The 27,672-nt window shown below is 36.5% G+C and overlaps 1 protein-coding gene and 1 long non-coding RNA gene across 2 annotated transcripts; one reads left to right on the forward strand and one right to left on the reverse strand.

Moving 5' to 3' along the window:
- Positions 1 to 17,348: 17,348 nt before the first annotated feature.
- Positions 17,349 to 20,492, reverse strand: LOC101247591 (zinc finger CCCH domain-containing protein 30). The gene is made up of 2 exons (XM_004234786.5): positions 20,216 to 20,492; positions 17,349 to 19,717 (listed from the first exon to the last, which is right to left on the reverse strand). The coding sequence occupies exon 2, from the start codon at positions 19,629 to 19,631 to the stop codon at positions 17,544 to 17,546; it is 2,088 nt and encodes a 695-aa protein (XP_004234834.2). The 5' UTR covers positions 19,632 to 19,717; positions 20,216 to 20,492; the 3' UTR covers positions 17,349 to 17,543.
- Positions 20,493 to 23,543: 3,051 nt separating this feature from the next.
- On the forward strand, positions 23,544 to 25,601 carry LOC109119777 (uncharacterized). Its single transcript, XR_002027201.3, has 2 exons — positions 23,544 to 23,717; positions 25,303 to 25,601. It is a non-coding gene; the product is annotated as an uncharacterized lncRNA (long non-coding RNA).
- Positions 25,602 to 27,672: the final 2,071 nt, after the last annotated feature.

Here is a 27,672-nt window from a genome sequence, read left to right on the forward strand (position 1 = left end):
CCCAGGCCCAAACGTCATCTCAATTCTCCCAGCACCAAATTATTTCCCAGGCCCAACTCCCCTTTTATTCGTTAACCCGACCCAATTCCCCCTTTCCTCTCCCCCTCTCCCTCACAATTTTTTTCAGAAGCAGAAAATGTCAAAAAAATCCTCAGAAACCCTCCCTTCCCCCCAAGCGACGACATGCACGCTGATAATGCGAAGGAATAAACCTGTGGGGGGGTTAGCTGTCAGTTTTGTCGTTCTCTCGCAATGGCTCTTCCCCCCCCCCCTCCCTTTTCATTCCGTCTCGTACGTTGTCCTACTGCGACCCTGCAAAAATCGTCCTTGCTCGCTTGGAGATGATGACACGAAGCTCGTAAGGGCGCCCCAATCGATCTGGAATGTCCACCTCGCCTGCCAATCCATTGGAATTTGGCATCCAAATAGCATGTTCCCTCAGATTGGATAAGGATAGGATTTGGAATTGTAAACTCGGGTCTGGGCTTGAAAGGGTTCCTTCCAGCCCTTTTTCCTTCAAAAACCCTAACGAATTTTCTATATAAAACCCCAGCTTTCTTCAGAAAAAGGGTTGGGAAATTTTGTTTTGAATTTGTAAAGGGTTTGTGGGAGTCAGATTTCTCTAGTTTCATTGTAAAGAAGAGAAAGGATTTCATTTAAGGAGAAACCTTTTTTTTAGTTAAAAAATCTTTACCTAGCATTAAAGCATTAAGAAATTCGAGAGAGTACCCCAAATATTCTGAAAACGATAGGCAGACGGGAAAGTTGATATCGTTTTGTGTTTGGGTCTAAGTTCTTGATCAGATTCCGTGTCTTTGTCGAAAACTTGAGTCTTTATGTGAGGTGGGGAAGTCATTAGCTCATTGTTGTTCCAGTTTGCTTCTCTCAAAAAGGTAATCCCGCCTGCTTCATACTATTTGCTCATTTTCATTCATTTCAAAATGGTTCATTCTGTTACTTTAGTGATCTATGTGAGCATATTTATTTGTTAGTATTCTGGAAAGCTTCCGATTCCTTGTTACCTGCAGATTAGTGATTAATTCTATCTCTCAATCTGTTTAGTTGTTTATATTCATGTCGTCGTGATGCCTCCCCTTTGGGTCTCGATTTCTTGTTTTATGATTGTTATAGTTTACTGTAAAAAATGTGGCTCCGACGTAAAATTTGGGATTCCTTTTCTGTAGTTGATTCTAACTTCATTCGGCTACATATATTTTGTCTTCTGTGCTATGACTCGATGAAATTATTTAAGTCCTAGTGGTTCAAATGTCTATATGGAAGGTTGTGCTGCTCTATTTTCTTTGCTTACTGCTTTCCAGATGTTTCTAAGCATATTTTGACTTGAATTCTGTCGATTTTCAGCATGTTTTAGTTAGATTTTCCTTTACACTTAGTGTCCTTTGGTAGTATGTCTCCTTGTTGTGCGTATTCGAATCTCGTTTCAGCCATTATGTACTTGTGTTCCCGCTTATTTAGTACATGATTTCGAATTTATGTGACGACAATCTAATTAGAATTTTCATCTCCACCCTCATCATCTAGGTTCGGCTAGGCTTGCACAACTAATTTCTTTTTTTTCTGATTTCTTACTATTGTTGTTTCATTTGGATTTACATTTCATACCCTCATCATCTAGGTTCGGCTAAGCTTGCATAGCTAATTTCTTTCTTTTTCTGATTTCTTACTATTGTTGTTTCATTTGGATTTACATTTCATAGTCTCAAGATTTACCCATGCCTATTTTAGTTTTCGCTACAGCTTTAATGTGCGTATATTCCCATATGTTCTTGACCTAGGACACGATCTCTTTATTTTTTTCCTTCTTATGTTCTTCTTATTCCTTGTTATTTGTTAAGCTCTGTGTATTTCTATCTTGCTCTCCAATATTAGTTTGGTCACTTGGTGTTCTATTAAATCATGGAGACTAGCAAGTTTATGCTTAAATCATGTCTGCTCCATAGCATATCGAAATATCTTTATCTTGGCAAGCCTTTGTGCCCTTTGGTTTGTTTCTTATAAGTTGAAGTGCTTCTCATAAGGATATTTGACATTCAAGTTTCGATTTCTTTACATGCCTTATCATGAATAGATGCACGGCTTTGCCAGCTGCCTGTGATAGGAAAATAAAAACTTGATCAGATAGTTCTACGGGGCATTTCCCACCTCGCCTTTGATCTTTCCCTTGATCGGAATGGACTTAGTAATTCATTTATTTATGTCTATTTGCATTTGTGCACAACCTGTTAACGAGGAATAATAAGTTTGTTTGGATTGGATTAATTATAGTCGTGTTTATGTGCCTTTAGGTCGATCTAGCGAAATTCCGCTAATTTATCTCTCTTTGTTTAAAGACCCATTTGGTACAGATGAATTTTCTCCATCTTATTAAAAAAAATTATTGCTCTTACTTTGGCATGAAGAGTTTGGTTTGACGGGGATGCAACATTGTCCTCTTTATTTTATGTCATGAATATATGCTTAGTGTAACTTTACCAACAAGCTTTGTCACTAATAATTTGGCCCATTTGATCTTTTAAAATTATATGCCTCGGCACAATTTGATTTTTTAGTAGGTTTTGTTTTAATTGAATTCCATTTGGTTTACAATATATCTCACTCATTCTAATATTTCGCATACTAATTCCTACTATCATTTTGTATGTGAAATCCCTCCGAGCCCTCGGGATTCCATTCTTCTCTATGTATTCGGAAGATCCATAAAGGCTCAAAATTCTTTTCGTTCAAGTCAAACCATCGAGACCGACGTGCAAAATTTGAAATTCCGTGAAGATTGAAGAAAGTTGAAGAAATGGCTCAGAAGGCTCTTTTATTTTTATGTTTCCATATTTCTGTATTTTCCTTGTGTAATGGGCATAAGCCCTTGACATTTTTACTTTCTTGTATTTATTTCTTGTATGCTTAGATTAGGACAGGTAAAGTGGGTCAAAAACCCAAACATGAAATGGGTTAAAAAACCCAAAACGCAGGTGGGTCCAAATTTCGATCAAGGCGTACAGAACCCGAAATTGGACCTGAATCTCTCTCTCTCTCTCTCTCTTTCTTTACTATTGTTACGTGCTTTATTTGAGTGTCGTTAGCTTAGGGTTAGGAAAACTCTAATCCCCAACGAATGTTATGCTATTTTATCAAGCTTAAAACTAAATTAAATTTTAAAATGACGAATGTTTCAAATCCTCAAGTTCGCTTGGATTTAAATTTTAGGAAGTTTAATTTCAAAAAAATAAAATTCGCAAGTCTTAAAAAATTAGTCAAATGGTTAGTTGCCGGAAATCCGTATTAAGAGGAACGTCTTAGGTGCTGTCAAAACCTTCCTAAGACGTTAATTAGAATCCCGAACCCTTAAAAAATGTTTTCAAATGATTTTCCTTTTTAAATTATTTGGAAACAAGTTTTCTTAATTTTTCTTAAAAAATTAAGTGGCGACTCCTAAAAGTTGAAATCTTTCAAAATAAAATAAACTATTTTCAATTATTTTTGATAGAACAATGGTGACCTAGAAGAAAAGATTTATATGGAACAACTTGAGGGCTTCAAAGTAGATGGTAAAGAAAATTTTGTATGCAAACTCAAAAAGAGTCTCTATGGCCTAAAACAAGCTCCAAGACAGTGGTACAAAAAGTTTGAATCGGTTATGGGGGAGCACGGCTATAAGAAGACTTCTTCAGATCATTGTGTATTTGTACAAAAACTTTCTGACAAAGATATTATCATTCTTTTGTTGTATGTGGATGATATGTTGATTGTGGGCAAGAATACTTCCAAGATTGACGAGCTGAAGAAAGAGTTGTGTAAGTCTTTTTCTATGAAAAACTTAGTCAATCCAAGCAAATTTTGGGCATGTGAATTACTCGTCTTAGAGATAAAAGGAAGATTTATTTGTCCCAGAAGAAGTACATTGAACGTGTACTGGAGCGCTTCAATATGAAGAATGCTAAGCCTGTTAGTATACCTCTTGCTGGTCATATGAAGTTGATCAAGAAGATGTGTCCTACAGCTAGGGAGGAAAAAGAGAACATGAACAAAGTTCCATATTCCTCCGTCGTCGAAAGTCTAATGTATGCAATGGTGTGCACTAGACCTAATATTGCTCACGCAGTTGGTGTTGTCAGTAGATTTCTCGAAAATCCGCGAAAAGGGCATTGGGAAGCTGTGAAGTGGATACTCAGGTATCTTAGAGGAAGCTCAGATGAATGGTTGTGTTTTGGAGCATCAAATCCAATCTTGAAAGGCTATACAGATTCTGATATGGCAGGTGACCTTGATAACAGAAAATCCACTACTGGATATTTGTTTACTTTTTTCAGGGGAAGCTATATCATGGCAGTCAAAGTTGCAGAAGTGTGTTGCACTATCTACAACTGAAGTTGAGTATATTGCGGCTACTAAAGTCGGCAAGCAGATGAAATGGCTATAGCGATTTCTTCAAGAGTTTGGTTTGAATCAGATGGAGTATATTGTCTATTGTGACAGCCAGAGTGCAATAGACTTGAGTAAGATCTCCATGTACCATGCAAGAACAAAACACATTGACGTCGGATATCATTGGATTCGTGAGAAAGTGGAGAATGAATCATTTCACATCAAAAAGATTCACACAAGTGAAAATCCTGCAGATATGCTGACCAAGATGATACTTAAAGACAAGTTCGAGTTATGCAAAGAACTTGTGGGTATGAGCTCTCTCTAAAGAAGTTGAAGATACCTTCTTCCAGTAAATGGGACTGGAGGGGGAGATTTTTTGAATCCATCCCATTTTTTAGTCAACTTTAACTATTCAATTGGTACAAGCAATTGTTAAAAAGGAATAGTAATTGGAGTTGAAAATAAAAGATTCGGTGGTTGGCAAATTGGTAAGATTTGCAACCATTATTGACTTTGCTATATTTACATATGTCATTAGTGAAATAGGCATGATTTTATCCTTCTATAAATAGAGCATTCTTGCTCATTTGTAGAACACACCAAGTTAGAGAGAAAACCATTTTGAGAGCAAAGTGAGGTATTCCATAGACTATACAAGAAAATAGTCTGTGAAGAAAAATAGAGTGTGAGCGATATTTTAGTAAGAAGGAAACCAAAAGAGTGTTGTTCCTTTTGAGTGTGTAGTAGTCACTTTGAGTATTGTATTCGTGACTACACAGTGTAAAATTTCTTACTACAGTAATATCAGTTGCTCCTCTTGGCCCGTGGTTTTTTCCTTATTCAGAAGGGTTTCCACGTAAAATTCTTGCTGTCGTTATTTTGCCTATTTCCATTACTTTTACCATATATACTTTTGTGCTTGTCCGCGTTTCCCCAACAGGGTCAACTATAACGCTAAAGGAAAAGGGGTCCTAAATGAGTCTAGGTAACCGCTCGTTGTACCATCTAATCATAGATATTAGTAGGTTTACTTAAAGGTCACAACCTAGCCTAGAGAGTCGCATCTAAGCCAGATTCAATCCCGAAACAAGCTTCACGATATCTGCAAACCAACGTCTAAAGTAACTATTGTCAAACCTAAGCTAAGGCTTCTCAACAACAACACTAATACCATTTTCATTAGTTTCAACTCACGGGCACAAACATTATATTAGACAAGCCATAGAAATCTCAATGATTATCCAAAAGAGTCCAAAATGATACATATAAGGAACATAACATGGAATCATGATAGAAACTCCCCCTACACTTAGATTCATTATTGTTGTTATATGATCTTGAATTGATTGAAAGAGAGATTCATTAATGTCTATGTGGATCTAAACTTCTCGTTCTAGGATTGTGGTAGCTTCATGATTGTTGTTATATGAATTTGAATTGATTAGTAAGATAATTATCATCATGCCAGCTCGTGTGGTTACTTGCTTCTTCTTGAGCTTAATTATTTTAATTTTTTTTATCACCATTCTAATACAATATATGGCTCGTAAAATTGGACTCGAGAGAGAATTTTACAATGTAATAGTAAAAGTAGAGATTGGTTTGTGAACCTTATAGGCAAAGGGGAACTATTCACTAACGTTGATAGTTATATACTCAGTAGTCTTTTTTAGTTGATACACACGATAGACACATGCACTTCACTATTGATCGACGACCATAGGAATATAGGCATTAGGAATACTGAAGTAGTCTTAGGGTTATCAACACGATGCTCAATAATTGATATCTACATGCAATTAGTAACCCCATAAAAAAATCAAAGTCAGTTCAAGTGATTACTCAACGTCAATGCTATAAATTCTTATACCTAGATTGATTTCACTCATTGATTATGTAAAATATGTTCTTCGGTTGGTTAATTGTTCATTACTTATTTTTTTTTCTTTTTGATTTAGTTAAATCATAAGTATAACTTTTAAATTGTCTCTTGAATAAATAATCAACAATAGTTTAATTTAATAAATAATAAATTGACAAATTTCTGTACTACGATACTAGGATCCAAAATTATATTATTTGACAATTACGTACACTTACATAAACATTTTGTAACGACCTGTTTAGTCGTTTTGAGCAGCAGATTTTATTTCTGGAAAAACAGGCTGAGACGACGGAACCCACGACGGAACGTCATGGGCACGACGGACCGTCGAGGGTGTCTCGTCCCAAAACACTTAGAAATTCTGAAATTTGGGTGCTCAAATCGACTCTCTGAACCCTGTGACGGACCTGCAGGACGGACCGTCACAGGCACGACGAACCATCATGATCCACCGTTTCAAAACACTTCAACTCTTGAGAATTTGGTACAGGGAACAATTCTCTGAACGTCGTGAAGGAAGTGCAGGACAGACCGTCGTAGGTACGACGGGGCGTCACAGACTCCTTAAGGAAATCGAGTCTCTGACGAACCTGCATGACGAACCGTCGCAAGCGCGACGGGACGTCACAGGTTGCGTAATCCCAGTTGAAGTCGGAATTCTGGTTAAGTTTTAAAGGGGCGTTTTGGACTATTCCTGCTATAATTATATATTTCGTGGGTCTATTATAATAACTCAATTTCTTGGGGGATAAAAGAGGTAACCTTAAGTTAATTAGTGGGCTATTATTGTCATCTTTTATTCTTAATTATATACTAATTAGGGTAAAAGAAAGAGGGTTTGAATAAAGAAAATAGAAAGAACAAGAGAAAGAGAGAGAAGGGAATCGATAGAGAGAGAGACGATCGAGAAGGGGAAAAATACAAAGCTTTGGGAAAATTTGCTTGCTTGATCACGAATCTTCGGTGGAGGTAGGTTATGGTTTTCATGCTTTCATAGTAAACTCTTAATAGAGAATGATATGTATTGGTAGTATTGTAAACCCTGCTATGTGCTTAATTGTATGCATGCATGAACGTGATTATATAATTGTGATTATATTAAGCATGATGAAGTTATTGAATCCCAAATCTTGATAAAAACCTAATCTCTTCTTAATGATGATGCCTTGGTAAGGGAGAAGGCTTGATGAACTAAAGTAATGAGATTGATGATGCCTTGGTAAGAAAGAAGGCTTGATGAATTGATGGAAGGAGATTAGGGGATCGGGTGTCACGAACCGACACGTAGTATTAGGGGATCGTGTGTCACGAACCGACACGTAGTATTAGGGGATCGGGTGTCACGAACCGACACGTAGATTTAGGGGATCGGGTGTCACGGGTGTCACGAACCGACACGTAGAATTAGGGGATCGGGTGTCACGAACCGACACGTAGTATTAGGGGATCGGGTGTCACGAACCGACACGTAGTATTAGGGGATCGGGTGTCACGAACCGACACGTAGTATTAGGGGATCGGGTGTCACGAACCGACACGTAGATTTAGGGGATTGGGTGTCACGAACCGACACATAGATTTAGGAGATCGGGTGTCACGAACCGACACATAGATTTAGGGGATCGGAGTGTCACGTACCGACACAAGAGGATTAATGAATATTGAGAGAGCGGAGTGTCACGTACCGACACAAGAGAAATAAAGATAATGAATCTTGAAAGATGTTAATATACTCAATCTAATGAACTTGATTCCCAAATAAGTATGGTATCGAGGCTTGAGTCCTCATGTGTGAACTTGACGGTAATTGTTAATGATATAGTATTTGTTGTTTCTACGTGTTGAGTATCATAGTTGATTTTATGATATTACTTGGTATATATTGATTTCTATTTTTAGTTGGCCGATGATATCTACTCAGTACCCGTGTTTTGTACTGACCCCTACTTTTATGTTCTCTTCTTGTTTATTTGTGGAGTGCAGCGAACGTGCCATCGTCTTCAACTCAACAGTAATTCAAGCCAGTCTTACTACATCGGAAATTCAGGGTGAGCTAATGCTTCTAGCTTGGACTGGATCTTCTTCTTCAAGTCTTGATGCCTTGAACTTCCGGCATGGACTAGCTTCTTATGTATTTTTAGCTTTTAGAATACTCTTAGTTTAGTCGTTTGATCGTAGATCTTCTTGTGATGATGACTTCCAGATTTTGGGGATAATAATAGTTATTGATTTTATTAATGAGTTTAAGTCTTCCGCATTACTTTATGTTGATATTATATTGAAATGTTAAGGTTTAGATTGGTTGGTTCGCTCACATAGGAGGGTAAGTGTGGGTGCCAGTCGCGGCCCGGTTTGGGTCGTGACAAACTTGGTATCAGAGCATTAGGTTCGTTGGTCTCATCACACAAGAACGAGTCTAGTAGAGTCTTAAGGAACGGTAGGGGGACGCCTTTACTTTTCTTTGAGAGGCTATAAGACTTTAGGAAAATTCCATTCTTTCTTTTTTTCTTTCGTGCTACTACTTGAAACCAATTGGTATCTAGGTGATACAAATTGGTATCTGACCATCTTCACTCTATTTTGCAGATGGTTAGAACTAGAGCAACGACTACGCCAGCACCAACACCAGCACCGGCGGGACAGGGTGCGTCTGAGCCAGCCACTGGGGCTGTAGCTCGAGGAAGAGCAGCGGCAAGAGGCCGTGGTAGAGGTCGTGGGAGGACGTCCTCTAGGGGAATAGGACGAGCACCTAGCCCATCTGATACTAGGGCAGTGACTCCTCCACCGACTGAGGAAGTAATAAGAGAAGGGGAGGATGGGGAAAATGAACAAGTGCAGAATGAGGGATTGCCACCCCAACCTACCCCAGAGATGATCAATCAGGTTCTCGCTTATCTTAGTGTGTTGTCTGATCAGGGTCAGGCCCCTCCAGTGTTTTCTGCACCAACACCTTCGGTTTCAGAGGTACAACATGCAGCCACTATGGCTCCTCGTATAGATGCCTCATTGGACATAGGCACGTTTCCACGTCTGACTACTGGGCCCATAATGACAAGTGATTAGCATGAACTTTTCAGTAAGTTCTTGAAATTGAAACCTCCAGTCTTCAAGGGTGCGGAATCTGAGGATGCTTACGATTTTCTGGTTGACTGTCATGAGCTAATACACAAGATGGGTATAGTAGAACGGTTTGGTGTTGAGTTCGTGAGTTATCAGTTTCAAGGGAACGCCAAAATGTGGTGGCGGTCACATATTGAGTGTCAACCAACAGAGGCATCACCTATTACTTGGGCCTCATTCTCTAGCTTGTTTATGGAGAAGTATATCCCCTGAACTTTGAGGGATAGGAAAAGGGATGAGTTCTTGAGCCTAGAGCAAGGTAGGATGTCGGTCAATGCATATGAGGCTAAGTTTCGTGATTTATCCCGGTATGCCACCCAACTATGTTTCAGTCCACAATAGCGGATTCACCGTTTTGTTAAGGGGTTGAGGTCAGAGTTGCGAATTTCAGCCTTACAGATAGCGGCTACTGCAAAATCCTTCCAAGAGGTGGTAGATTTCGTGGTAGAGGTGGAAGGAGTGAAGCCAGATGAATTCACCATGGCATCGACATCAAAGAGGTTTTGAAAGGGACGTGAGTTTAATGGTTCTTACGCTAGAGGACAAGGTTTCGGAGGTTACTCAGGTCGACCCATTCAGTCTTCACTACAAACTGTAGTTGGGGGTCCACCTCAGACTGGTCAACACTTCTCTGAGAGACCTATGCTTGACTCTAGAGAGTGTTATGGATGTGGGGAGACTGGACATATTAGGAGGAATTGTCCAAAACAGAGTTATAGACCCCCAATGGCTAGAGGTAGAGGTGGTCATGGTAGAGGCTGTTATTCTGGAGGACGTGGTGGTCGAGGTAATGGTGGTCACCAAAATGGCCGAGGTGATGGGCAAACTGGAACCACTATATCACAACATGGTAGGGGCAATGGAAAGACAAATGATAGGGCCCATTGTTACGCTTTCCCTGGGCGGTCTGAAGCGAAGGCATCTGATGCTGTCATCACAGGTAATCTTCTGGTTTGTGATTGCATGGCTTCTGTATTGTTTGATCCTGGATCCACATTTTCTTATGTATCTTCCTCATTTGCTAATGGTCTAAATTTACATTGTGAATTACTTGATATGCCTATTCATGTTTCTACTCCGGTGGGTGAGTCTGTGGTAGTTGAAAAGGTATATAGGTCTTGTTTGGTGAAATTTGTGGGGAGCAACACTTATGTAGATTTGGTTATCTTGTAAATGGATGATTTTGATGTAATTCTGGGTATGACTTGGCTTTCTCCGCAATTTGCGATCTTGGATTGTAATGCTAAAACGTTGACGTTAGCCAAACCTGGGACAGATCCGTTAGTTTGGGAGGGTGACTACACTTCCAATCCGGTGCGTATCATCTCCTTTCTTCGTGCTAAGAAAATGGTTAGTAAAAGGTGTTTAGCTTTCTTGGCACATCTCAAGGACGACACTACCCAAGTACCTTCGATTGAGTCGGTTTCGGTGGTCCGTAAGTTTCTAGATGTGTTCCCTGCAGATCTTCCTGGTATGCCACCAGATAGGGATATTGATTTCTGTATTGACCTTGAACCGGGTACTCGCCCCATTTCTATACCCCCTTACAGAATGGCTCCCGCGGAGTTAAGAGAGTTAAAAGCCCAACTTCAAGAGTTGTTAAACAAAGGCTTTATTAGACCAAGTGCATCTCCTTGGGGTGCTCCGGTTTTGTTTGTGAAGAAGAAGGATGGGAGTTTTCGAATGTGTATAGACTACAGACAACTAAACAAGGTAACCATAAAGAACAAGTATCCTCTTCCCCGCATTGATGACTTGTTCGATCAGTTACAAGGTGCTTGTGTCTTCTCTAAGATTGACTTGAGATCCGGTTATCATCAATTGAAAATACGGGCAACGGATGTGCCAAAGACTTCTTTTCGAACGAGGTATGGGCATTACGAATTTGTATTGATGTCTTTTGGTCTTACGAATGCCCCTGCTGCGTTCATGAGCTTGATGAACGGGATTTTTAAGCCATATTTGGACCTCTTCGTGATCGTATTTATTGATGATATATTGGTATACTCAAAGAGCAAGAAGGAACATGAAGAGCATTTGAGAATGGTATTGGAAATGTTGGAGGAGAAAAAGCTTTATGCCAAGTTCTCTAAGTGTGAGTTTTGGCTAGATGCAGTGTTCTTTTTGGGGCACGTGGTTTCTAAGGATGGAGTGATGGTGGATCCTTCTAAGATTGAGACAGTGAAGAATTGGGTAAGACCTACTAATGTGTCAGAAATAAGGAGCTTTGTTGGGTTAGCTAGCTACTACCGCCGATTTGTCAAGGGATTCTCTTCTATTGCTTCCCAACTGACGAACTTGACTAAGCAAAATGTTCCATTTGTATGGTCGGATGAGTGTGAGGAAAGCTTTCAGAAGCTCAAGACTTTGTTGACTACCGCACCCATTCTCACCTTGCCAGTAGAAGGTAAGAATTTCATTGTCTATTGTGATGCATCTTATTCGGGTTTGGGTGCAGTGCTAATGCAAGAGAAGAATGTGATTGCTTATGCTTCAAGACAATTAAAAGTGCATGAACGTAACTATCCAACTCATGATTTAGAATTGGCCGCGGTAGTGTTTGCATTAAAGCAATGGAGACACTATCTATATGGGGTTAAGTGTGAGGTCTATACGGATCATCGTAGCCTGCAGTATGTCTTTACTCAGAAAGATTTGAACTTGAGACAGAGGAGATGGATGGAACTACTGAAGGACTACGACATCACTATTTTGTATCATCCGGGGAAGGCGAATGTTGTAGCGGATGCTTTAAGTAGAAAGGTGGGAAGCATGGGAAGTCTAGCTCACTTGCAAGCTTCTAGACGCCCATTGGCTAGAGAGGTTCAGACTCTAGCTAATGACTTGATGAGATTAGAAGTAAATGAGAAGGGAGGATTGTTGGCTAGTGTAGAGTCAAGATCTTCTTTTCTTGACAAAATTAAGGGAAAACAGTTTGATGATGAGAAACTAAGGCGAATCCAAGATAAAGTATTGTGAGGGGAGGCTAAGGAAGCAGAAATCGATGAGGAAGGTGTTTTGAGAATCAAGGGAAGGGTATGTGTACCCCGCGTCGATGATTTGATCAACACTATTCTGACAGAGGCTCATAGTTCAAGGTATTCTATACATCCGGGTGCAACCAAGATGTATCGTGACCTAAAACAACACTTTTGGTGGAGTATAATGAAGCGTGATATTGTTGACTTTATTGCCAAGTGTCCAAACTGTCAACAAGTAAAGTATGAACACCAAAGGCCCGGAGGAACACTTCAGAGAATGCCCATTCCGGAATGGAAGTGGGAAAGAATTGCAATGGACTTTGTGGTTGGTCTTCCAAGGACAATGGGTAAGTATGACTCCATTTGGTTGATTGTTGATAGGTTAACTAAGTCTGCTCATTTCATTCCGGTCAAGGTGACTTACAATGCAGAGAAGTTAGCCAAACTTTACATCTCGGAAGTGGTGCGATTGCATGGGGTTCCACTCTCCATTATATCAGATAGAGGTACGCAGTTTACTTCTAAGTTTTGGAAAACACTGCATGCGGAATTGGGTACTAGATTGGACCTTAGTACCACGTTCCATCCTCAGACCGATGGTCAGTCTGAGCGAACGATTCAAGTGTTGGAGGATATGCTTCGTGCATGTGTGATAGAGTTTGGTGGCCATTGGGATAGTTTCTTACCCTTAGCGGAATTTTCATACAATAATAGCTATCACTCGAGCATTGATATGGCTCCATTTGAAGCATTGTATGGCAGGAGATGTAGGTCCCCCATTGGTTGGTTTGATGCGTTCGAGGTTAGACCTTGGGGTACGGATCTTTTGAGGGATTCGATGGAGAAGGTGAAATCTATTCAAGAAAAGCTTCTAGCAGCGCAAAGTAGACAAAAAGAGTATGCAGATCGAAAGGTTAGAGACTTGGAGTTCATGGAGGGTGAACAAGTCTTGTTGAAGGTTTCGCCGATTAAAGGGGTGATGCGGTTTGGTAAGCGAGGTAAACTTAGCCCAAGGTATATTGGTCCATTTGAAGTACTTAAGCGAGTAGGGGAGGTGGCTTATGAGTTAGCCTTGCCTCCAGGGCTGTCCGGGGTACATCCGGTATTCCATGTGTCGATGTTGAAAAGATACCATGGAGATGGAAACTATATTATCCGTTGGGATTCAGTTTTGCTTGATGGGAATTTGTCCTATGAGGAGGAGCCTGTTGCTATTCTAGATAGAGAAATTCGCAAGTTGAGATCAAGGGAGATTGCATCCATCAAAGTTCAATGGAAGAATCGACCCGTTGAAGAAGCCACTTGGGAGAAGGAGGCGGATATGCGAGAAAAATACCCACATCTGTTTACAGATTCAGGTACTCCTTTTTGCCCTTGTTTTCCTCCTTGTGATCGTTCGGGGACGAACGATGGGTAAATTGGTATCTAATGTAACGACCTGTTTAGTCGTTTTGAGCAGCAGATTTTATTTCTGGAAAAACAGGCTGAGACGACGGAACCCACGACGGAACGTCATGGGCACGACGGACCGTCGAGGGTGTCTCGTCCCAAAACACTTAGAAATTCTGAAATTTGGGTGCTGAAATCGACTCTCTAACCCTGTGGCGGACCTGCAGGACGGACCGTCACAGGCACGACGAACCGTCGTGATCCACCGTTTCAAAACACTTCAACTCTTGAGAATTTGGTAGAGGGAACGATTCTCTGAACGTCGTGACGGAAGTGCAGGACGGACCGTCGTAGGTACGACGGGCCGTCACAGACTCCTTAAGGAAATCGAGTCTCTGACGAACCTGCATGACGAACCGTCGCAAGCGCGACGGGACGTCACAGGTTGCGTAGTCCCAGTTGAAGTTGGAATTCTAGTTAAGTTTTAAAGGGGCGTTTTGGACTATTCCTGCTATAATTATATATTTCGTGGGTCTATTATAATAACTCAATTTCTTGGGGGATAAAAGAGGTAACCTTAAGTTAATTAGTGGGCTATTATTGTCATCTTTTATTCTTAATTATATACTAATTAGGGTAAAAGAAAGAGGGTTTGAATAAAGAAAATAGAAAGAACAAGAGAAAGAGAGAGAAGGGAATCGATAGAGAGAGAGACGATCGAGAAGGGGAAAAACACAAATCTTTGGGAAAATTTGCTTGCTTGATCACGAATCTTCGGTGGAGGTAGGTTATGGTTTTCATGCTTTCATAGTAAACTCTTAATAGAGAATGATATGTATTGGTAGTATTGTAAACCCTGCTATGTGCTTAATTGTATGCATGCATGAACGTGATTATATAATTGTGATTATATTAAGCATGATGAAGTTATTGAATCCCAAATCTTGATAAAAACCTAATCTCTTTTTAATGATGATGCCTTGGTAAGGGAGAAGGCTTGATGAACTAAAGTAATGAGATTGATGATGCCTTGGTAAGAAAGAAGGCTTGATGAATTGATGGAAGGAGATTAGGGGATCGGGTGTCACGGACCGACACGTAGTATTAGGGGATCGGGTGTCACGAACCGACACGTAGTATTAGGGGATTGGGTGTCACGAACCGACACGTAGATTTAGGGGATCGGGTGTCACGAATTGACACATAGAATTAGGGGATCGGGTGTCACGAACCGACACGTAGTATTAGGGGATCGGGTGTCACGAACCGACACGTAGTATTAGGGGATCGGGTGTCACGAACCGACACGTAGTATTAGGGGATCGGGTGTCACGAACCGACACGTAGATTTAGGGGATCGAGTGTCACGAACCGACACATAGATTTAGGGGATCGGGTGTCACGAATCGACACATAGATTTAGGGGATCGGAGTGTCACGTACCGACACAAGAGGATTAATGAATATTGAGGGAGCGGAGTGTCACGTACCGACACAAGAGAAATAAAGATAATGAATCTTGAAAGATGTTAATATACTCAATCTAATGAACATGATTCCCAAATGAGTATGGTATCGAGGCTTGAGTCCTCATGTGTGAACTTGACGGTAATTGTTAATGATATAGTATTTGTTGTTGCTACATGTTGAGTATCATAGTTGATTTTATGATATTACTTGGTATATATTGATTTCTATTTTTAGTTGGCCGATGATATCTACTCAGTACCCGTGTTTTGTACTGACCCCTACTTTTATGTTCTCTTCTTGTTTATGTGTGGAGTGCAGCAAACGTGCCATCGTCTTCAACTCAACAGTAATTCAAGCCAGTCTTACTACATCGGAAATTCAGGGTGAGCTAATGCTTCTAGCTTGGACTGGATCTTCTTCTTCAAGTCTTGATGCCTTGAACTTTCGGCATGGACTAGCTTCTTATGTATTTTTAGCTTTTAGAATACTCTTAGTTTAGTCGTTTGATCGTAGATGTTCTTGTGATGATGACTTCCAGATTTTGGGGATAATAATAGTTATTGATTTTATTAATGAGTTTAAGTCTTCCGCATTACTTTATGTTGATATTATATTGAAATGTTAAGGTTTAGATTGGTTGGTTCGCTCACATAGGAGGGTAAGTGTGGGTGCCAGTCGCGGCCCGGTTTGGGTCGTGACACATTTAGAAGCAATATTTGCCTTTGCAGTGAGAGAGAGGAAGTGTACATGGAGAGAGAAAAAATATCAAATTTGTTCTTAAATTCCTTTTTGGATCAATAGATAATATGAACCTACCAAAAAATGGTTGTATGAATTAGAGTAAAAGGTTTTGGCTTCAACTTTAATGAATTAAAATACTTCTCTACTAAAGCATTATTGTGGGGTCCATCCTTCTAAACAACATGAATATAGAAGTAGCATATAAATGAACATATCCCGCACCCTATTTTTTCCTAGTTAAAGAGTGCTTAAAACAACATGAATATGTAAAGCTTCTTAATGACTTCACAAATTCTTTATATTAAAGCCCACATGCAAACTAATAAAATGTTTCACAGTATCTAATAAAACATCAGTATTTATTGCCATGAAGCTCCACTATCATCATTATCTCTTAGAATATAAGGATTCATTATTCCCAAAGCAATTAAAATATGGAGTACCACTAAAAAATCATCCAATCCCCAAAAGGATTGGTAGAATTCCAAATCAATAAAACATTTTTCTCCTTCTTCATGTCCACATCCTCCCCACAAACCCCAAATCCAATTTTTGGGATTCGAAATCCTCCACATACTCAGGGTTTCCCGTGCCTGGTAAATATGAATCCATCACTACTCAAAGACAGTCAAATTTTCTTAACTCATATTAAAGTTCAACTACATCTGATTTTGCCCTAGAAAGTCTTACAGAATAAAGTATTTCCTAATAAGTGCGATTTCCTAGACAGAGAAATTTGAATTTGAAACTTTTAATTAGAAATTAAAAAATACTTACCACTTCACTATCCAAGATAATTAGTATATATTTGCATCATGTAGTTGAACACATAAAGAATGATAAAGGTTTGTTTAAAAAATTTATCAGATCAAGGGATATGGATTCCAATTCCAATTACTTTCAACTTCACGTTAAGCTTTTTTCTTTGTTCACTTTTATATGTTCATTTTAAATTTTATACAAACCTTATAAATGAATGATTAGTATAACTATTTTAACATAATATTCACATTAATTAATGTATAGTCTTAAATTTTAAAAATGAATTGAATAATAACTAATTAATATTGAAGGTAAAACATGAAAAAAAAATTCTTAATGTATTAAAAATTCTATGTAAAAGTAAAAATCTCTTTTTTTGAAATATCAGACCAATGAACTAAGGGAGCACATCACATGGTTATTCTTCTCTGCCCTTTACTTCACATAACATTTTCAAGCACTAACATTATTCAAAGACAACATCAATATAAAGAAAAGAAAGTTATTTTGCAGCAAATGATAGCTTTTACTTGCATTAGATCTGTGTTTTTTTCCCTTGTTAAGATAAAGGTGGTGCAAAACTCAGAAAACATTAACAAAATTGAAAATGAAATAACTTCATCTCAATGTTGAACTGTCATAAAAGGCTAACAATCCTTTTTTCAGTACATTGAAATATCAGTCTAATGAAATAAAGGTAACAACTTTTTGACTAATTAAGAGACTACATCACCTAAACTCTGTCTCATTTCTCAACAACCCATTCTTATACTACCTGCTTTAAATAATTAATTAAAAAAATTAGGATGTTTTTACTGAGCCATTAGCTTATCAAGCTTCATTTGCTCCATCCATGCATTCAATTGATCGAATTGCTCAACCTGCGAATTTGAAGTAGAATCTTCATTAGAACCTAAGAGGCCTAAAACACGAGATACAGCTTTGTCTTCAATGTCCTGTGGCGATTCTTTGACGAGTGTTTGAACCCACGACAGATCAGGTTCTTCTCCATTGTTAGCAAGCTCAAACGAAGATGATCTCTTTAGCCTACCAAACTCATCGGTACTGGCAGCACAACCTGCATTACCAGAAGGGGATCCCCACTTGGACCAAGTATCTGTTGGAGAACCAATAACAGCAGAAGCAGTGGAGCCAAGATCACGAGAGCTAAGACTCCTAAATTGCTGCTGTTTCTCACGTTGACCAAGCATTGACATACGGGAACTCATAGGTGATATTGGCTCCATTCCTCGGGGTGACATTCTACCCGGCGTTTGAACACCAAAAGAAGCCTGAAATAGAGAATTATCTACATTTTTTGGTGAAAATTTTGTTTTAATGGGAGATAACATGCTCTGCTGCTGGAATTGATTGAGAACTGCAGACTTGTGGGTAGGGGAGAAAACTGCTTGAGCTAATGCCTGATCAGAATATCTAGGAGACGAGCTCTCAGCAGAAAATAAATCTTCAAGATTTGAAGGAGCTAGGGCCATAGGATGAGCTAAACGGTTCAAGGAATTAGTATTCACACTGGACTGTGAGATGCAGGAAAATTCATTTAGAAACTGCTGTTGATGCACATCAAAGTCTGGCAACATAGTCAAGTCTCTTGCATTTAGTGATGACCTCAAGCGGCTCGACTGGAGATTGCTGCCAGGAAGATGCAATGCTGGAACACTTGGTTGTGGCCAACCCATGTTTGAAATTCCATTAGCAGAGGGAGATATTGGAGGAGTGTAAGGTGCTGGGGACATGACACGGACTGATGAAGGAGAACCTGGAATTAGGCCCATGGTTGCTGCAAAATCCATGGAATTCACAGCAGAGTTATTTGAGCGAGGTGAAGGAACAGCAGAACCAGTAGAGACATACAGGGGTCTGAGTTCCTCCTGTGTGTGGGCAAAGAAGCAAACTCTTCTATTGCAATTTGTACCATCTTTGCAAAGTCGGGTTCGATATTGAGCAGGATGCAGCCAAGACTCAAACACTCCATGAGCATATTCACACATGTCCCCTCGTTGACAAACTAGCTTACGGAACTCGGGGCAAGGCACACAGCTGTAGTGATATTTCCTCGGATCCCTTCTTCGAGCATTTTCACCAGGATGGACAAATGGACATTCAGTCCAATCATGAGAGTATGCACGAGAGCAAGGCCTGATCTTAAACGAGAACATTCTGAATTCATCTGTAGAGTATATGCCATTTTTTATGTCAGGCAAAGAGGGGTCAATGGGGTATTCTTTCCTCTCAGATGTACAAGACACCGGGGTATCGTTGGACTTTGCACTCCTAGGAGAAGAGATTGAGTCTGAAGCAGAAGAAGGTGATCCATCAAGCCAAGGCAAAAGTGGTGGAGAACTTGAGTTCGAAGTGGCTGCTGACACCCTCAGGCTGCACTTCCCCATTGCATCACTTCTAAGAAGGGTCTCCAGGGATGATTTCGTTGACTGAAACTTTGGAAATACAACAATGACATCCTGAGGACGATTGCCATCGGCGTCTTCAGAGTTTGGGTCAGCACCAGCTTTTAAAAGCAATTTGACAGCTTCAACAGCATTCAGAGATCCACCAGATGCAGCACAGTGAAGAGCAGTGCTCTTATCTTGACCAGATGACTGATTGACATCAACTTCAGGTATTGACAGAATGAGTTTGAGGACATCAACACTGCCATATGTAGAAGCAATCATCAAAGGAGTTCTATGCTCCAATACCATTTTCCTTGAGCCCTTTTGGTGTCCATACCAGAGTCCTACCTCATGAATACTGGATGATAGATCATACTCCATCCATCTTTTACACGCCACAACGTCATTGTTGGCCGCTATTTCAAGCAAGCTAGCAAAAGTATCTTCCGTTTCAACAGTCAAATGATTCATGTTCATGGTGGTGATCATACTAAAACAAATGCTAAAGCAACAGTTTGATAAAATCTGGTTTCTAACAACTACAATGGATAGCACATCCTCTCATCTTGGATCCACTGAAAGAAATAGAATCAAAATATAAGGTATCTCGAATAATCAAAAGAGAGACAAAAGCCAGTCTTTTCTAAATGCAATTCCATAAGTGTTATATAAGTTCGAGCATAGATGCTATTATCTATTATCAAGGCAAAAACACAAATCACAGAGTTATAAACATAAACAAGAATAGATTTCCCATCAATTATGAAGAAGACTTTTGCTACTAAAAGGGTTCACACTCTCACGAAAAACAAATATTATTCTTCACCAAATAGACCTATTGCATAGGCCACGTTCTATTTTTCTATAAAAAAAAAATAAAAAATAAAAAAAGGAGAAATTTATTCATTCAAATGCTTAAAACAAAACAACTCCTTTTTAAAAGGGCAGCAAGAAACAAGGAAATTCTTCAGGAAGAAGCAAAGAAATAAAACCAAAAAGAAAAACAGAAACTTTATCCAATTAGACAAATTCATAACAAAACTCAATCTGCAAAAATACATGAAAATGCTTACCAGCAGCTCCTTGTTTCTATGAATGTTGAAAATGGTGAAAAGAACTAGTTGATTTTCTTTCTTGTACAGATCTAGAGAGAAAAAGGAGAAAGTTGAGAGTGAGAGACCTTCTTCTTGTTCATCATTTTCTCTTCGCCATTTCCTATGCTCTCTCTTTCTCTTCCTCTTCCTCTTCCTCTTTTCTTTTCTCTGCTCTTCAACTCTTTATTACTCTCATTATTTATATTATTTTAAGTTTTTGTCTTCTTTTACTTATCACACCTAGTTTTAAAAACATAATTAAATTTTGTCATTTCAAATTAATTATAGTCAAAATATGAATATGTTTTCCCATTTTAATTCTGTTTTGCACAATATTTAACAAAAAATAATAAATATGTCTGTTTGACCAATATATTTCTTATTAATTCTTTTTTTTTTGTCTATATGTTTCTTCTAATTCTAAAATAATTAATATTAAGGAATATATCGGTCAAGCACACTATTTATTGCTTTTTTCTTAAATATTTTAGAATAATTAATATTAAGGACAAAGTTGGAAAGATAATTTTTTTTAATTATTTGAATTGGCATTATCTTTTAATATACATGACAATTGAATGAATCCTTTTATCATCTTAAATAGATAATATGAAAAAAAAATTAAAAAAAATAGAACAAGTAATTTTTTAAAAAAATAATATTACAACCACAGTAATAATAGAAGTATGAAATCCGATTAGTAACCCTCCCTCCTTTTTTTCTCCTTTAAAATTATTTGGTTGAATTTAAAGGACTAGTAGCCAATAGAATTTTATGCTAAAACACATTGGGCAATCAATGTTCTTTACTGAATAACTAAAAGGGCTTGGGGTCAAATTTGTCTTGTTATGGAGCTTTCTTTTTAACGTATAGGAAAATGTCATTGAATTAATATATATCAAATTATAAAATATTATTATTCTATAGAACTATTATTTAATATATAAATTATAAATAAATATTTATTAATTTAAAGATCGTTTTAAAGAAGGTTCATTTTAATTACATCAAATTCATTATCTCTAATTAATTTAGTATAGCATATTTATTGAATTTCCAATAAAAAATTATATTATACATAAATTATGGTGAATATACCAAAATCATTACATCTTACTAAATTATGTATCATATTTTTTGTATTCACGTAAACAAACAAATTCCTTACACATTAAAGTGCAATATATGCGTATAATTCATTGCAAATATAAATTTATATATAATGTTCATTGTTTCTTAATGATTAATTATTATTCAACTAGGTAATTTGTTCAAGCTTTGCACGGTCATAAATAATAATTGCATTAAATATGTAAATAACTCTTTACTAATATCTATACAAAATAAATAATAGAAAATAGATTCTTAAAAAAATTATTAGCAATATTCCAACATAAATTTGATTACGTGTCATTATCACATAACTCAAGAATCTCTAGTGAATGAATTAATCAGGATAATAATAAATCATTGATTCTTTAATCCGCATTAAAAGGAAAATAAATAAGAAAGTAAGTGTGTATATATATATATAAACACATATGCGCAGACACAAAGGTACTTCGTAGGAAAATTAACACGTTTAAGTTGTATCGATTATACAATTGTGATATGTATTTCAGAGAAATATTTAAAAAAAAATAACAGATTTAAAAAATAAATTACACTTGCACATGAAAGTAACTATAACTTTTGAACACGCATAATCAATTTATTCAATTGATAATTGAGAAACTTCATATCTATGTTAAAATAGATAATATATAAGCTTATGTATAGTACTTTTAAGTTATAGAATTTTATATAGAATATCAAAACATGAATTCTTGGAAGTGCGTACAATAATTATTTTCTACACGATGAATATATCTACTATATGTGTATAAGTTCAATATAATCAGAAACAATAACTTTCCAGAACCATATACTATAGAGTTTAAAACATGTTTCCAAAAATAATAATTAATATCACTAGAATAAATTAATGATTGTAAAAAAAAATATCAGAATATGCATTAATAGAATGAAATACAAAGAAAAAAAATTGAATATACTAAATGTACAATGTCCCCGTAAGAAAAATTATTCCCCTCTAATATTTGTGGTTTAAAGAAGTAGATCCTCTCAGGATGAACGATTTTATTCACCAACATATTGATACAAAAATAACAATATCAGTCAGTCACTCAATAGGAGCAAAGTACATGAATATTTTTTTGTGCAGAAGAAGAAAAAGAAGTTCAGATTTTTTGTTGTTTTAAAATGAGAGAAAATTACTCTATTTATATATAACAAAGGGTAGTGTGAGCAAATGTTTATTGTGTCTTATCGGAAAGGTCACAATTGTTTGAAAAAGTCACAACCTTTAGGAAAAGTCATGACTTTTCATAAACGTCATAACCTTTCATAAAAGTTGCAACTCTTCATAAACGTAACAATTTTTCATAAAAGTCACTTTTTCTCATAATATTCACAACTTTTCCATAAAAGTCACAACTTTTCATGAAAGTCACAACTTTTCATAAAAGTAGTAACTCTTTATTAAATTCGAAACTTTTCATAAAAGTAGTAATTCTTTATTAAATTCGAAACTTTTCATAAAAGTGACATCTTTTCATCAAAGAGAAAGCTAGTTTTGAAAATAAATAGATTAAAAGAGAATTCTAGTTTGTGGTGGCGCCACGTAATCGGGCCTAAGGTTCTCTTTTTGTAACACCCAGAAAATGATAGGGTAAACTAGAGCCTAACGTAAATGTTAAAAAACATTAAAAATGACTCTTCATAGATTATTAGACCATCTAGAGTTGGAAAGAGTGTTATAACAGTCAAGGCCAAGGGGCAAGTGCCAAGCTAAAGTCGAAGGCCAAGGCTGTCCCTAGCTTGGAGCACACTGCCCACCTTTACGAATAGAACCACGGATCGTGGTCCACACCATGGATCGTAAATGTAGATCGTGAATCTTCCTTGTCCATGGAAAAAATAGCTACCAAAAACTTAGCTACTGTCTCAACTTCACGGAAGGAACCACAACTCGTGGTCTTAATAAGGACTCGTGAAACCCTTTGTGAAGATAACTTAGGCATGGTGGCTTGTAGCCCCAAAATCTTAGATACTACCTCACCTTCAGGAGAAGGATCACGGATCGTGGTCCACATCACACTCGTGAGGGGCTCGTGGTGCCTGGACGGGTTCACCAAGTGAGGATCATTTTAAGTCTTTTCCTATTTAAGTCCAATTAAAGTGAGGTCGTTTTGGATGTTTCTATGGGTACTATATAAGTTGATTCTAAGTCAAAATTTTCTAAACTAAGCCATAATACTCAAACACTAAAATAATTTCCAAAATCATCTCCTCTCCGATATTTCTCTTACTAGAAATCCTTCAGTAAAGAAGAACATGAAGATTAGGTCTCAAGAACTCATCTTCTCTACTCCTATTTGTGAGGAAATCTCTAACCGACGTATGATAGTCTTGATTCATGGTTAGATTTCTTCCATGAAGCCCTAAAACTCTCAATTTCAAATTTGTAGATTCTTCCAAACCTAGCGTTTCAATCTATGTAGTGGGTCCTCCTTGAAACGTTTTCAATTGTTTATTTATGGTTTATTATTGTTGGTTATGATGAATTATGATTGGATTGATGGATTATTATTGAATTATGATGAATTATTCCTATGGACCCATGATTTATCATATTGCTAAACTATGAATTGATGATGTGGGTTGAATGATATTAAAAGTACGTCAATTGATTATGCTTATGTTGATTAGGTATTTAATCATGAAATTTCCCTATTATTATGTAGTAATTGTATATGGTTAGGTTGATTGTGATTCATGTCCCTTGAAGGGCAATTTATGAGGATTTGTACCTCTTTATGAGAATCGTGTATGAGTTTATGATTCACTTAAAAGTGAAGATCCTATGATTATTGTGTAATTGTGGTATTGTTGTAAGATCATTCTTCCCTACCCTTACACATGACTATGTATGATATGTCTATGACTATGATAGAATTATAGTGTTGAATGAAAGACTATTCTCATAAACACACTATGATTATGAGGTGAAAGGTTTACTCACATATTGATGATTCTAGGGTTTAAAGGACACTCTCACCTAATGAATCTATGATCTATTATGATATCATGTTGAATTGAGTGCCCAATGCATTATTTTATGAACATGAATTTAAGTAAAGAATTAATATAAATTTTAAAGGGAACTATGCTTAGCACCAAGTGGTATGAAAATGAGATGGAAGCTTTTAAGTTAGAAAGTCCAGCTTCCAAAGTAAGTTATCTCATGAGATGGAAACCTTTTACGTTAGAAAGTCTGGGAATCTAGTAACAATCTCCTTATCCCATAACTATGTCCACATAGGTCTTTAGCTAGTGGATCTACCTAAAAGTTAATATGCTAGTTCTACCTTAGGTAAGTAGGACACCTCTTTTTGGTGTGGGGGCAAGACACCAAATTTAATGTAGCTCATATGGTCTATGTCGGTTAAGTATAAGTTTGCTTATATGATAATAATATGAATTATGATGATAATTATGACTTCTTAAAAGGTACTACTTATATGAGTGGGGGTATGATACTCCATTTATACATTGCACATGTAGGCTTCAAGGTGGTTGTGGTGAGTTTCTTCTATGCTACGAAGATTTATGAATTATGCATGTATCATATGTATTGTTGTCAAGAATGACTTTACTTGTTTCAAGTTAATGAACATGAATGTCCCCTTGTTTATGAGTATTGTCTATGGATAAGGATAAGTTATGATATGCATGATGATTGTGGCCTAAAAGTAATACTTAGCTTTAGATAGGATAATGGAATCTTGTCTATGCATTATACAAGTATGACTTATGGTTGCTTATGAATTAGTTTGACTTTTGTATTTACACTATTGTGCGTGATGACTCTTAAAAATGTTAAAGTGCATAATTTCAAATAAATTGCCCCTCTTTGCATGTTTTATGAATTTTATTCATGACTTCCATACATGGTACATTGTTTATGCTAATGCTTATTTTCTACCTTTTATCACAAAGTGTAGGTCCGAGTGGTTGAGGTTGCTTCTCTTTGGCCGAAGGTTTGGATTGATTCTCTCCTTGCATTGAGTCATTATGGTTCAAGGACACGATTTATTCTTTTTGGATTGATTCTCTCTTTGTCTTGAGTCCTTATGGTTCGAGGACACAATTTATTCTTTCTAGTTTCCTTTTGTATGTTCTATTTTGAGACTTTATTGTAAAAAAGACAGTGACCCTATCAATTCGATTGTAATAGCGACTATTGTCTAATGAGAGAAGGTCTAGACTTCTATTTCGATTTATAAATGAAAAGATTTAATTGTACAAAGTTTTAATTCCTCGTCAATTCTATTACCTATGTTTATTATTATGCTAAGGACTTGTATGAGACCCCTTCGGGATCCGGTACGTTGTGTTATATATATATATATATATATATATATATATATATATATATATAAAAGCATTTTATGTATGATGGTGAGACAATAAACTATTGGAAAAATACATCAAATCCCTCCTGAACTTGACAACAAAACTCACTTTAATACTTTAACTATACGTGCGTTTAAATACCCCCCTCCCCCTTAACAATTCTGAACTAATTAAATATCACCCTAAGAGATGACGTGGCAAAGTGAGTGTAGTCACTCTCCTCACAGCGCATGAAATAATTAAAAAATAAAATTTGAAAGGTAAAATCAATGACATTTTTTTATTAGCCAATATCTAATTAATATTTTTTTAAAATTCTTTTACAAGTTAAAGTTAAAAGAATGTGAAATTTCTTTTTAGAAGTAAATGAAATTTGTGGGTTCAATTATTTTTATGAAATATTTAATTTTTTTTTGTTCTCTCTTTATTTTGTTGTCTTCCCAAAATGTGTTCTTCACCATTGAAGCACTCCTTATACCTTTCTTCTTTCATATTAAATTTTTTCCTTCATCTTCATCATTCACCTCACACGTCCTTCACTAATCACAAAAATTCAACACCCAATTCATATTATTGAATGCAAACTTTCTTAATTTTAAGTACCCATTTGAATTCTATTAGTTGTGATGCAAAAAAAAAAAGGAATCTCTATCAATTTTTTTACACAATCATCATTTTTCATTTAAGTTATTAAGAAAAAAATAATTTTCAAAAATATTATTCTCCAATGAGAAAATTTGTGGGAGAGAGACGGTTCGAAAAAGAAAAAGTAAGTATCTGATGAATGTTAAAGAAGAAAACAACCATTGAAAGATGAAAATTCGAAAAAAAAAAAGAAGAAGAAGTTAGTGAAGGTTGAAAATGGTGAATATCAAGAAAGAATAAGGGGGGGGGGGGGGGGAATGGGGGTAGATGAGAAGGGGTTGAAGAAGATGTGACAATTTTGATTTTAGAATGTATTTTTAATTAATTAATTAGTGTAATGAGATTAAGAACACGAAAAGGTGAATACGCAAAACAAAATATAAATTAATGATATGGTGCTGACGTGGTGCTTACATGGCTACGATATGGCAGGTGAGAGTGGTATTCTACTCTCAGGATTGTATTTAATATAGTTCAAAGATGTTAAGGGGTATTTAAATGTCCATATAGTTAAAGTACTAAAGTGAGTTTTACTGCCAAGTTCTAGGGGGATTTGATGTATTTTCCCTTAACTATTTAAACAACATAAGCAATTTCTTGAAATCATATCCAAAAATGACTTCTTATTTAAAATGTGTCACAAAATTAATGATGACAGATCAAATACGTAAATCATTATATGAGTACAAAGTAAATCATTCCACATGTGTTCAAAAAGATTTACAGTCGTGGCAACATATGATTTTTTTGACGTGATAAAAAAAATTAAGGGATAAGCTTCAATTAGACTTAAATTTTAATTAAAAAAATACAATCATATTTCACTAAATTTATTTAAATATATTTATACTTTTCAAAAAATATTAATTTACAATATTAACTAGACCATATATCCATATTGGGGTCTCAAAAATATATATATATTTTATTATCTTATCGAAATGTCTGGTTTTTTCATTGATCAAAGTTGAGATCATATAAAAATATTATTTTAGAGAGATTATTAATTTATTGAATATTGATTTAGTAAAATGTTATTATGTGGTGCTATCTTTATTTTTTTCAACAACAATTTGTTTTTCTTATTAATTTAATGTGCCAATTCATATTTGTTTCTCTGGTAAGAAGCCACATAAATCTTTTTTAATTAGAAAAGAGTTTTTTTTTTCATTTTAGAGGATTTAAGAGGGTACCAAGTGCTATGGGAATAAGAATATGAATTTTTTTTTTTACCACTTAAAGAGAGTATAATTTTACTGTAGTTTTTTTTGGAATTTTTTACAAATAACTATTATAATAAATTTAATTATATT

Source organism: Solanum lycopersicum, chromosome 3 (assembly GCF_036512215.1).
Source record: "Solanum lycopersicum chromosome 3, SLM_r2.1".
Taxonomy (NCBI): Eukaryota; Viridiplantae; Streptophyta; class Magnoliopsida; order Solanales; family Solanaceae; genus Solanum; species Solanum lycopersicum.

Bases quoted from the DNA above. Each gene is read 5' to 3' on its own strand.
- LOC101247591 (XM_004234786.5), bottom strand. From the start codon at position 19,631: ATGATCACCACCATGAACATGAATCATTTGACTGTTGAAACGGAAGAT.